The sequence below is a fragment of the Podarcis bocagei genome (genome assembly GCF_964188305.1).
Source record: "Podarcis bocagei genome assembly, chromosome: 9".
Classification (NCBI taxonomy): Eukaryota; Metazoa; Chordata; class Lepidosauria; order Squamata; family Lacertidae; genus Podarcis; species Podarcis bocagei.
Genome location: NC_138134.1, coordinates 57,188,102 through 57,200,974, shown reverse-complemented (window position 1 = coordinate 57,200,974; position 12,873 = coordinate 57,188,102). Strand labels below are relative to the sequence as shown.

Here is a 12,873-nt window from a genome sequence, read left to right as displayed (position 1 = left end):
CAGTTCTATACGAACTTACTAGTAAGTTCTGTTGAGCTTAGTGGGTGGTTTCCCCAAAAGAGCTTCTGCTAGTGCAAAAAATAAATAAATCTGTTTGCACAATGAAACTTCCCCTCCTTCTCCTCTCGCCATGCACCCCTGTGCCCTCCTCAGATCTGCTCCAGAGGGTTGGGAAAAAATCCAAAAGAGATGTAGGTGGTGCAGGCAACACACAGGCAGAAGAGTGGGACAGGGAGCTTCATTGCAGCCCAAAGTCCTTGTGCTAGCAAACTACTTTGTTGGATGCCACCCACTGGAGTTTACTTTTGAGAAAACTTGCAAAGGATTGCATAGGTAGTGAATGTGTTGGCCCCACAGAACAAGAAAAAGGCCCAAGTCCAACAATACCTTTATTTTTAACACCTTAGTTAAAGTGCTAGAAGACAGATGTTAAGTGATGTGAAGCTCCACCTCAGGCTCAGATATTTAGAAGAAGGCATGAGAATAATAGGTTGGTTGTGTTGCCTCTGTTTAAGGGGAACAGGTAGTCCCAAAGGTGAGTTACATCCTGCTCATTGCCACAATGGCTGAATGTGTCACCTAGAGCTATGACTTCATAATTCTAGCTGTAAAGATACATTTCTAACTGTTCTGCAAATTACCAGTGACATTTCTGAAGTGGAAGTTAGTAGCAGCTATAAAAAATACATAATACATGCCTGCAATAAAGAGCTCTCTCAGTATGCTTGCGTCACATTATGTTTATCGTTTTGTTCAGAGGCTTAATTAGCCTCGCCTAATCATCCATGCGCACATTATTTTTAACATTTATTACACCCACAGTTGTAAACCTTGGTTCTTTTAAATAAAGTCATTGATCTATAAAATAAGAAACTTCTACAATGCAAATCCCATGATGCTTTCTCAGAAATAAGTCTCAGTGGGGCTCAGTGAGGATTGCAGCCTATGCACCTATGAAAGGACCACAGAACATAGTAGAAGTCAAGTAGTGCTTCAGGTGCAAGTTTTCTGATTGCCTGATCATATACCTTTTCGTACAGTCATATTATTTTTATTGGATTGAAAACAGTCCTTTCACTTTCCAGTTGTGATCTCTTGACTTTTGTGATTCACCAGAGTACACGATATTGTGCAGAGAAGGAAATTAAACTGCATGTCTCTGTTTCATTCTTTAATGTAACAATTCTCAGTCGTTGGTACAACACCAGTGGCAGACAATCTGCAAAGAAACCTTTTATCTGCTACATTTTTCTCTGTGCAGTTTCAAAGATAGCCCTATGTAGAACCACTTCATGTGGATGTAGCTGTGGCACAACCATCTTTCTCCAGGAACAAGTGCGCCGGGCCCACAAACATGTGCAGCAAACCTGGCGACAGCCACCATCTGACTAGTTTAGGAGCAATGCTATTCTGTTCAAAAGTATTCCCAAGTTGCAAACCTGGTTCTAAAAGGGTGTATAATCCCAACCAATGCACACTGAACATTGAATCCATCATCAGCCCTATGTAGGATAAATATTAAAAGTCAGATGCTTGCTTTCAGTGAGTCAGTAGCAGTGACATGATACAGCCCTATGCATTTGTTTAGCACTTAAAATATCTTAAATGATAAATGTCTGTAAGTGATAAAACTTGGCACATTATAGGCATTTACTAAAAAAGAACAGAAACTCTCAGTAGTGTCTGCTTCTGGATCTTGTTCAACTTCCAGATAACAACCCACCCAAGTATTTGTTTAAAATTCAGCCATATGCCTTAAAGACTGCATCTATTTTGAAATCGTCGTTTCTCATGGTGATCAAATCCATCTTCTTTTCTATTTCAGCCGTCAGTTCAAGGAAGTGTTATCCTATAAGGTATGCAAAAGGTGAAGCTGTGGTTTAGAATTTCTTTCTGTGCCCTTTTCTGTGTCTTTCCGTATGGTTTGAGTGGAATGAGTAATTCTCTTTTAATGATAGGGTTAAAAACACATCAGAATACTGAAACTTCACCATTGCATTCCATGTGTTCCTTCCTCTTTTTTCTTTTAGTGTAGGAAAAAGACATTTCATAAATACAGTATGAAATACATTTCTGTGTGTAGTTTAGGTTATATCTCATTTTTTTAGTTTCAATAATTTCTAAAAGTAGATGACAAGATCATTAAAAAAATTAAAACAACTATTTATTAGTTAAAACATAAAACCACGAAAAGAACAATGATAAAACAACTGAATTGTTTCACTATAAAAGAAACATATTCATCCATCAAGTATACATAGATGTCAAGAACCTGTTGAGCCTTCTAGGAGTACTTTCCTCCTAGTCTGCTCCACTGAATATTTTGGATAGGCCTGAAGGCTTTTGTGTGCATTTTTATGCCAGTTTCCCATTTTTTAACCGTTTTCCTTCTTTATGGCTGCTATTTCCCCATTTCATTTCATTTTCTTCTGTCCAGATTCAATTTGGACAGTGATGGCTTGAAATTGCTTTATTTTTCTCCCAATTGTATTTGAGATGTAGTTTTCGTAGTGAACAGCATGTGAACTAATAACCACATTTTCATAAGATGGGAGGCTGAATTGCTTTTGGCACAAGTAAGCCTAGTAACATAGTTACAGAAACAAAGAGTTTAAATAAAATAAGTAAAAATAAATTTTCATAATAATTCCTGCCAATTTGTTATGGACATATAGATGAAGCTCATCACCCACAATGAATGTTCCATTCATTTCAGCAGAAGCAAGCGCTTCATGTGTGGAATGTTTCTTTCTATTGAAACTTGCTCCAAAATGTAGAAGATAACCATGTATGTTTCAGCTCACACAGATATGCTTTGAGAGCTATGTTCTGCCTTCTTTCTGGCTTGTTGAAAACCATATTTTACTTTAATGCCCTATTTGGCTAGAAAATATGACATATTCATTTGAAAAATAACTTAAATATTATTTATAGTATATGCAGGCAGGATTTAAGTTTGATGAGGCCCTAAGCTACTGAAGGTAATGGGGCCCTTTATATGTCCAGCTGTCCTTTGTCAACAACCAATTGTCACTGTTTTTTTTGTGTTGAATATGTGCTATATGGTAATTTATGAACCTAATAGGTATCTAAAGCCATTTGCACATAACAAATAGGAGCCCACACAACACAAAACACTGTTGCTGTATGTAGGTTTTATTTTATTTGTTTTTTATTTTATATTTTGGAAATGTACATCTAGTTATTTTTTTCTTTACATTTTTTGGGGGGCCCCAAGAGAGTGGGGCCCTAAGCTATAGCTTGTTTAGCTCGTACATAAATCTGGCACTGAGTATATGCATCTTTAACTTTGTCTAAGACCATCACATAGTTCACTGGAAAATAATAGTTGATACATTTTCCATTGCGTTACATTTCCAACCTTCACATAAATTTTGAAAAGACTGTAAGAGAAAAATTAATGCAACCTTTTAAATAGAACATAAAAGATATGAAATCTCCACAGGTTCTAAGAAGCATATTGTTTTAATAAATTTGTATCAGTTGATTTTTTTAAAGAAGAAAACTTGTGCTAAGAAGCCCCTCTAAAATCAGTATTGTATTATTTACATGGATCTAGACCAGATGGTATATCAGTTCAGTGTATAAATTTATAATTTTTGGTTCTGTAGGCTTTATATAATACACAACTTTGCATATTGGATTGATATATTTTCAGTTACTGATGTGTTGCCAAAAGTTGGAATGTGGTGGCTAGACACTGTGTCACTGTCTCCATAGTTCATCTTAATTTTCTGTTTCCTTTCACTGGGAAATTCAAGGATTAGTGTCAAGTAAAACCAAAGTGTTATTATAGAGACTTGATGAATCCCACCCACCCCATTCAAAATGGCAACTGTGGCATCCCACAGTGAAGACTCAACTCATTGCTGACTTTTAAGAACAATTTGTAGCAAGTTCTCTTTTCTCATGGGAAATAGTATACATACATTTCAGTTTGAAACTGACTATTCAGTTTGAAACCTATTGGGACTGAACACACATAATGGGAAACAGCCTTTAAAGGAAAAAGAATTTGGCCAGGGTGATTTTGATTGGACAAGCAATGGCACATATGAGAGGATGCTTAACCCATACCTTGCCTGCCATTTTTCCACTTTTCCCTCTCCTGAAGCTGAATATTGCATATCTCTAGAGCGTTCTACAGCTCCCCAAAAGTTAGCTGTCCCAAATAACTTGTTGGTGTTGTTTTGTCAAGGTACAGGAATAGCACCCTTCCCATAGTTTCTAAAAATATTCTCTGTTAAACAAAAAGACTATTTTATTTTTAAATCCTGATAACTCTGCATATTTTCAACATTCCTGTTTCCGTTTAATTTATTTAATTGGATTTTAGCCATCTTAGGTATTTCTTATAGAAAGTTGGGGCTAAAAATGCAATAAATAAATATTTTGTCAGGACAATTATTACATAGCAAAAACAAAGAGTATAATATCCAACTATATGGAAACCTTAAAATTCAAGAAATCCTGCAAAATTAAAATCCCTGTTGTTTAAAAAAAAACAGAATGGGAGGATTTGTCTTTGTAAATGGTATTACCTAAATTCCTTCCAAAAGTGTTTTGTGTTCTCACATACTTATCTCCATCTAACATTACAAACAGCTCTGTCAAGATATAGAGCTCTGAAATGGTTCTGATTGCTGTGACTTGGCACTTGAAATTGCAGCTGTCCAAGCTAGTGCAGCTGTCAGCCAAAGCACTGTTATGGCATTTTTCTTTCCTTTTGCATTCCCCCCCTGTCAAAAGCATAATCACCTCTAAGGTCTAGTGTGTGTAAAAGTATATTATAAACCATGTCTCTGTGGGTCATAAGATGTGATCCGTGTAACCTAATTGTGGTTCACCAGGTGGGATTGATAGATATTGTAGCCTAAGTCTATGATTTGCTGTACAAAGGAAAACAAAAAAGGCTGGGTACAAGAGCTCTTTGGGCACTGCAGTGTTGTGAATCTGGTGTTGAAGTAGCAAAACACTGGGAACATAATTTGATCCTTGCTGGATTAAGCTAAAGACCCATCTAGTCCAGCATTCTTATCTCATAGAGACTGACCTATGGGAAGCTTGCAAGCAGAACAGAAGTCTCTCCTCGCTTGTTGGTGTTCAGAGACACAGACAGACAGAACATAGCCATCATGGCTCAAAGCCTTATCCTCCACCAGATTGTCCAAGTTGTTGACCACCACTACAATTAATGGAAGTGAATTTCATAGTTTAACTATGTGCTGCATGAAGAAGTACTTTCTTTGCCTGTTTCCCATCTTGCCTGTGTTGGTGAAGCTGCATGGTACAAAGCTTCCACGGGTCAGACATGATATAGATGCTTAAGGATCTAACTACAGTATTGAAAGAGTCCACACAGTTCATACCAGGCCATCGTAGGCTAATTTGAATGCTTCAGTTTATACCCTCTACTAGCATCCCTTTCATCGGTGTCCAAATCCGATGTCATGCCAGAAGGACCTGTTCTGAATAATATTGCATAGCAAAACAGATATTGGGGGCTTCAGATGCACACAGTCTTTCAGTATATGCTACTATGGTTGCTAGTTTGGAATAACGTAATGGAAGAAGCTGGCAATATTTATCTCTCTGTGTGTTTTTTCTATTCTAGGAGCACATGATTCTTTGCCGATTTGCTGATCAGACAGCTGTCCAGCTTCCCCCTGAACGCAGGCAAATAGGTACGCTTTTCCATAGAACAGCTGTTGTGTAGATTACATACACTCTACTTGGTGATGTGCTTAGCTTACTATATATGGGTTGCCGTGGCATGCTTATCAACAAGGAATGAAAGTGCTGGTTTCTCAGAACACACAGGGAAGTGTCTTTAGTTTTCTTTGTTGAAGCTCAGTTTAAATCTGGGGTTGAAAGTATCACACAGTGATACAGTGAACATTCATCTGTTACTTACAGTCCAATAAAGGAGGTGATATAATTTGAGAAACATGCTTATGTTTTTTCTGATGTCATTGGGAGCTAGTAACAGTGCAAGGGAGCTACTATAGTGCAAGAGCTGGAAATTACCGTTCAAATCTCACATCAGCCACGAACTAAATAAATGGCCTTAGGCAAGCCCAGTACTCTAGCAGCCTTAGTCTGGGGAACTTTAAAAAGCATGATAGAAATACAGTGGTACCTCGGTTTAAGAACAGTCCGGTTGAAGAACGATTTGGTTTACAAACTCCGCAAAACTGGAAATAGTGTCCCGGTTTGAGAACTTTACCTCGGTCTAAGAACGAAACCCAAACGGTGGAAGGGCATTGGCGGCAGGGGGCCTCATTAGGGAAAGTGCGCCTCAGTTTAAGAATGGTTTTGGTTTAAGAACGGACTTCCAGAACAGAATAAGTTTGTAAACCGAGGTACCACTGTATTTGAAACAAAATAAATAGAATCTGAAGGGTGGTGGCTTTTATGAAAGTTTTCTCCCTTTTTATGAAAGTGTCCCTCTTGCCAAAAAAAGGACAGTAACAAGGACACATTTGCAAAGGATGGCAATAGATCTAGTGGAACCTTTTAAAACAGGAAGAGTAGCTGGCTGGGATCCACACAACTGCATATCTAGTTCCATATGCCCAAGGAAGCTTTGAGCTTGTGTTTCTCTTTTACAGCAGTTCAAATGTCTTCAGAATATGTAAGATTGGTTTGCATAGGGTGAGCTGATATTCTAGGGATTCCCCTGGGAGTTTTACTTGATGCCAGAGCTCTTTTATTTTCAGCACCAGATAAAGGTCTTTTTAAAACATGGTCGGGCACTTTAGATCCTTTTGTTTTTATGCTGTTTTCTTAGACTCAATGGCTTCTCTGCCTTTTTAATCAGTTCTACTAATTTGTTAGTGTTTTTTATATTAGAGTTACGTTTTCTTGCAAGCTGCTCTGGGAATTTTGTTGACGCATAAATGAGGCATTGATTTTCAAAAAATAAAGACAAGGTGTTTGGGATAAATAGACAAAACAGGGTTCGATACTGTTGCATGCTTTGGATACAAAATTCACTTCCAATGTATAACAGGCAGTAAGAAGAAACAATGTCTATGCATCTAAACCATGGGAAGGCAAACTAAGGCCCGGGGGCCGGATCCGGCCCATTCACCTTCTAAATCCGACCTGCAAACCGTCCGGGAATCAGCGTGTTTTTACATGACTAGAATGTGTCCTTTTATTTAAAATGCATCTCTGGGTTATTTGTGGGGCCTGCCTGGTGTTTTCACATGAGTAGAATGTGTGTTTTTATTTAAAATGCATCTCTGGGTTATTTGTGGGGCATAGAAATTATTTCTTCCCCCCAAAAAATATAGTCCAGCCCCCCACAAGGTCTGAGGGACAGTGGACCCTGCTGAAAAAGTTTGCTGACCCCTGATCTAAACACTTCTGTGGTGGCTAAGAGTACAACAGGAAGCATTGAGGGCTTGAGATAATCTTACCTATTTTTTCACAAAAACTGGCAAAACTTTAAAGCCACTCCTGTATCTGGAAAGGAAAACGTGCTGACAAGGTCACAGCTGTGAGTTCAAGAGGTGCCACTCCGCCAAATGGGAGTGAGCATTTCTTCCAGCCCTTTGGTGATATGGGAAGGAAATGTATCACTTAATGAAGGGTGGAGTGGATGGCTGTAAATGAATCACAGAGTGTCAACTCAGCATTTCAGGTAAATTTGATGTTGTGACACTATAGTACTTCTACCCCCCCCCCTTTCAAAGATAAAGTAGGGAGAGCAGACTTTTGTGAACCACAAAAAACGATCTCTCACTGGCATTTTTGTTCTTCTCCTTGTTTCTTCTGAAGATATACTTGACATCAGGCTTATTCGCTCCATTAAAAGAATCTCTTCCATTTCAGTCATCTTTCTTCACCTTTTAAACTTGCTAATGGGCGTGTGGTTGGTGAGGATTAAGTTTTGTTTTCAAATGACTAGGGTAAAGGTCAGATCAGATCAGCACTAACCACATGCTCTGTTAGAGGCAGAATCAGATAGTGAGATTCTACATAAGGTGTACTGTTTAGCTTGCAATTCTGAACATGCTTACTTGGGAGTAAACCTCATTGAATCCAGTGGTGCTTCTTTCTGAAAAAAGACACACAGGGTTGCATAGTTAAAATGGTCACCACCACCATTGCTTTGTTTATTATAAAGATGATTGTTTTTGCATTAATGTTCCAACCCAAAATGAAACAATACAAAACAATCCAACAAAAATATATTTTCTACCACTGCACCCCCACTCATTCCTTGCCAGTAATCATGTAAAAATAACTTGCAGCACAATCCTGTGTGTTTCTGCTTGCTGAATTCAATGGGGCTTACTCCCAGGCAAATGGGTATAGGATTCCAGTATTAGATGGTAAGATGGTACAATCTACCTACATAATGTTAACGGAAAAATCTGAGGGCTCTCTTGGACAAAAAGTAAAGACACCAACCAGGATAACTTGGAGCAAAACAGCAGCCTGTAGGCTTGGCCTTTATTGATCTGTTGCAACAGGGTGTTTCCCTCACTAGCAAGAGAGAGGAAAGACCCAGAACAATGGGCTGCAAGACCTTATAAAAACTTTTGAAATTCCCCTCCTCTAGGTCAAGCCCACCCCCAGAAACATCATGCATACATTACAGAAAGGAGGGGTTGACATCATGCATACATTACAGAAGGGGTTGACATCATGCATACATTACAGAAAGGAGGGGTTGAGGGAGGAGTTGTGGTGGTAACCTGAGTGTCCTGTCACCCAGCTGGTTCCTCCTTTCCCCCTCCCCATGAGTACTTTCCAGGTGACAATGGGGAGTTTGCAGTTCCCTGCCCCCAGAGGGAAAATCTGATCATTGTCCTTTGTTTCAGCCTGTGGTGAATCCACTGTTCTTTGTGATTTTGATTGTCTTCTGTCTGGGATTATCAGGGTTGACATAGCAACTGGGCAGGGCTCCTGTGGATGTGCTGGTATGCTGAAGAGATTATGGCTGACCAGAAACCAAGCACCCCCCTTTGATATTAAAATAAAAATGGAACAGTGCAATCCGATGTATGGTTGATTTTCTATGAATTCATAAGAGAAATGTGGCGTATGTAGTGTGAGTGTGAGTGTGTGTGAAGTTTGTACAAACAGAATGATTGGGGTGGGGGGGTTCCTGCTACAATAATAAGTTGCAGATATATGCTGTCATGTGTAACAAGTCCACTTTAAACAAATGCAGAATCAGGACATTTAAAAATTCAATTCTATTATCTTAAGGGAGGTGGCATATTTAATTTTTTCTTTCATATTTCAGAGTTCTTCAGTAACTCAACATGCTTATTTTATCCATAATATAATGGGATACTTTGTATTCATATTGTATTCAACATTCTGGAATTAAATGTTAACAATGTATTATTTTAAAATGTAAAAATAAAATTTGAAAATATTTTAAAATAGTCAAATGTTCAACAACAGCAACAGTGCAGATTATCAGCAAGAATATTAATTAGCAACAATATTACAAAACGTTCCTGCAATTAAATATGAGTGCTCTAGTCAATATTGTTCACTCTGGCTAGCATCAGTTGTGTCATTTTTAACTGGTAATGCCAGGGATGAATCCATGGACTTCTGCATGTCTTCTAATACTGAGCCCCCATAAAAACACACATCTTTCATTTATCATAACTTAGTATGCAAACATCAGCCCTTAATCCATCTCACTTGGTCACACATCTTTCTACTCTAAATATTATAAAGCAGGTGGGGGGAACCTTTGGCCCTCTAGAAGTGGCTGAACTACAACTCCCATAAGCCCCAGTAGGCATGGCCAATGTCCAGGAATGATGAGAGTTGTTGTTCCTCAACATTTGTTGTTGTTTAGTCATTTAGTCATGTCTGACTCTTCATGACCCCATGGACCAGAGCACGCCAGGCACTCCTGTCTTCCACGGCCTCCTGCAGTTTGGTCAAACACATGCTGGTAGCTTCGAGAACACTGTCCAACCATCTTGTCCTTCGTCGTCGTCTTCTCCTTGTGCCCTCCATCTTTCCCAACATCAGGGTCTTTTCCAGGGAGTCTTGGAGCCTCAGTTTCACGATCTGTCCTTCCAGTGAGCACTCAGGGCTGATTTCCTTCAGAATGGATAGGTTTGATCTTCTTGCAGTCCATGGGACTCTCAAGAGTCTCCTCCAGCACCATAATTCAAAAGCATCAATTCTTCGGCGATCAGCCTTCTTTATGGTCCAGCTCTCACTTCCATACATCACTACTGGGAAAACCATAGCTTTAACTATACGGACCTTTGTTGGCAAGGTGATGTTCCTCAACATAAGGAGGGCCAAACGTTCCCTACACCTGCTATAAAGAGACATTTCAGCTGTATTAGAAATAGCCATATTAGGAAATTATCCCAAGTTGCATTAATAAGCAAAACAAAGGTCTGAGACACTGCAAAATATATACTGGCACCACTACTGTTAATGACTGATACTGAAATGACCGTATTCACTATTGTTACAATTGATGCTAGGATACCCGTTTTCAACAGTGGGTGTTGATGCTGAAATGTACATTTGCATTTGTAGTATTACAATAATTATGAGAAAGTGTATATGTTATTTGTTCTTATTTTTAGGTAAACACTGCATGGGACTGGTGGATCTGGACCGGGCTTGGGGAGTGGAAAAATGCAACTACTCTGCGCAAGTGATATCAATGGAACCAGAGACATGTTCCCCAAAGAACAACTTGATAGTGGGTGTCCCAATTTAGTTCAAAGGGCTTTTCTGATCAATTTGAATTAATAATCACTCCTTGTGATCAAAGTCCAGTAACATTTTGGAGATACAAACTGCAGCTGCGAAGCAGACAGTGCACATCTTGAATCCATTGTCTCCAAAATAAGGAAGCAGAGAGGAAAGGGGTTGGCAGTGGGGCTGCTTGCAAAGCTTCCTAAATCCTCCTTGAAATGTGTGATTAAATGACAGCTGGTTCTCAGAGCAGGAATATCCCAAAATGTCCATCTGCCCCCACAGTAATACCAATAAAGGTTTTTTTTAAAAAAAAGCTTCATCACTGGCAAGGTGATTTCATTTCCTTTTCTATGAAGATAGATCTTGCATGTTCGAAAACAGATTTTGCAAGTGTTTTTGTACTCAGACTTTGACTATACTAACAAGGGTACCCAACTACAGAACTCAACTCTCATCATTAAAATCTAGTAACATGCTTATTTTGCAACCATGCTAAGAATGTGGACAATAAAGGTTTTTCTTCTTCTCCCATAACACTGGGAGACACTCAGTGAGTTAGAATGTTGGAAGATTCAGAACAGACAAAAGAAAGTACTTTTTCATGCAGCACTTGGGGCTTATCCACAATTCCTCTAGTCTCGCTGCTTTCACCTGGAGAAAACCACTCTTTAGCTTTCAGTTGGAGCAAACCGGCAATTCAGGTTTTCTCTGGACTGACGTTTGCTCCGATTTAGAGCTAAAGAGTGGGTTTTCCTTGGGAAATGAGTGAGGCGGGGGGGCAGAATGCTTGGACCACTCAAACCTCTGCTTTCTAGGCATAAAACAAGCAGAAGTGTGGACAATTCACTCCCACAAGAGGCAGTAATGGCCACCAACTTGGATGGTTTTAAAAGAAGATTAGACAAATGCATGGAGGATACGTCTTGTCATTGGTTACTGCCCATTATGGCTTTGCTCATAGTCAGAGACAGTATGCTTCTGAGAACAGAATACTGGACTTGATGGGAGTGAGCCAGCAGGCTCTTATCATGATCTTATGCCGACTTGCCTCAACAGTAATTTAGAGAACTTTCTCTGACTTAATTAACTGTAAAACTCATTAAGGAGCATAACCCTTGGTTGAGCTTTATAGTTTCCTTTTGTCTTTTCATTTTCCATTTCCATTGCCACAGCACCTTCCAAGCCCATTCTGCATTTGTAAGCACCTACACTTTGGAACTCCCTGCCTATTGATATCAAGCAGGCAGTTTCACTGTACTCTCTTTGGTGCCTGCTAAAAACATCCTTGTTTAGACAAGCCTACCCAGATGCTTAGAAAGTTGAGGTAATTTTAATCTGTTTTAGTATTTTAACTTTTGTGTTCTTTAAGTATGGTTGTAAATTTTTCTTGATTTTTATTGCTTTACTTTTTTGTAAACCACTTTCAGGTGTGTTTTTTTACAATCAAGTGGGGCATAAATTTTATGAAATAAATTAATAAATAAGCAGTGCTGTGGTTGTGCAGTAAAAGTATATATTTGTGAATGATTCATCTGTTGCTTTTTTGTATATAGGCAAGGAACATAAAGGCAACACCTGTATGCATTTTCTTAAATTTATTAAACAAGCCTATAGAAATCACACTTCATGTTAAGGACTTCTCACCATCTAATGAAATATTTTGCTTCTTCATCTGATATTTTGCTTCTTCTTTTTGCACAGTTTTTAGATGCACAGAAGATGGTGGCTGTTTTTGCTATAACATTTCAGCATGTTATTTCCTACCAGGTTTCTGTTGTGCTTGCTGTCTTTAATTTCAGCAATTTTCAATTCACTGTTGTGATTCTGAGATATAAATGCATGTCCAATACACATTATTGTTGTTTTTAAATTTTTAATCCTGCTGGATATAGGACTGATCAACCCACAAAAAAATAATATTCATGATCAAGTTATCTGGTAGATGTTTTCAGAGCAAAGAATGCGCAATTGGTTTTCCCCCTTGGGCAGCACAGTTTCTGGACAGAGGAGTCCTCTTAGTATTAGAATTACTTCACTTCTAGTTAATTGTCTGACCTTACTTTTCCAAGTAATTCTTCACACAATCGTTTGTAAGCATTGCAAGATGTAAAGTACAAAGGGTTCTTTGAATACAAGATCTTGCAA

General features: G+C 38.7%; 1 protein-coding gene across 3 annotated transcripts in view; it reads left to right on the top strand.

The window, feature by feature from the left end:
* The window catches only part of GSTCD (glutathione S-transferase C-terminal domain containing), a 55,720-nt gene extending 43,501 nt beyond the window's left edge, over positions 1–12,219 (top strand). For 2 of the 3 annotated variants that reach the window (XM_081209346.1, XM_081209347.1), the window contains 4 exons: positions 1,826–1,856; positions 5,636–5,705; positions 10,611–10,729; positions 11,901–12,219. In XM_081209346.1, coding sequence (XP_081065472.1) covers positions 1,826–1,856; positions 5,636–5,705; positions 10,611–10,729; positions 11,901–12,005 — 325 coding nt within the window. In that variant the 3' untranslated portion in view covers positions 12,006–12,219. Of the gene's footprint in view, positions 1–1,825; positions 1,857–5,635; positions 5,706–10,610; positions 11,042–11,900 lie in introns of those variants that run through there. The other variant, XM_081209348.1, reaches the window with a different exon arrangement.
* The last annotated feature ends 654 nt before the right edge of the window (positions 12,220–12,873 follow it).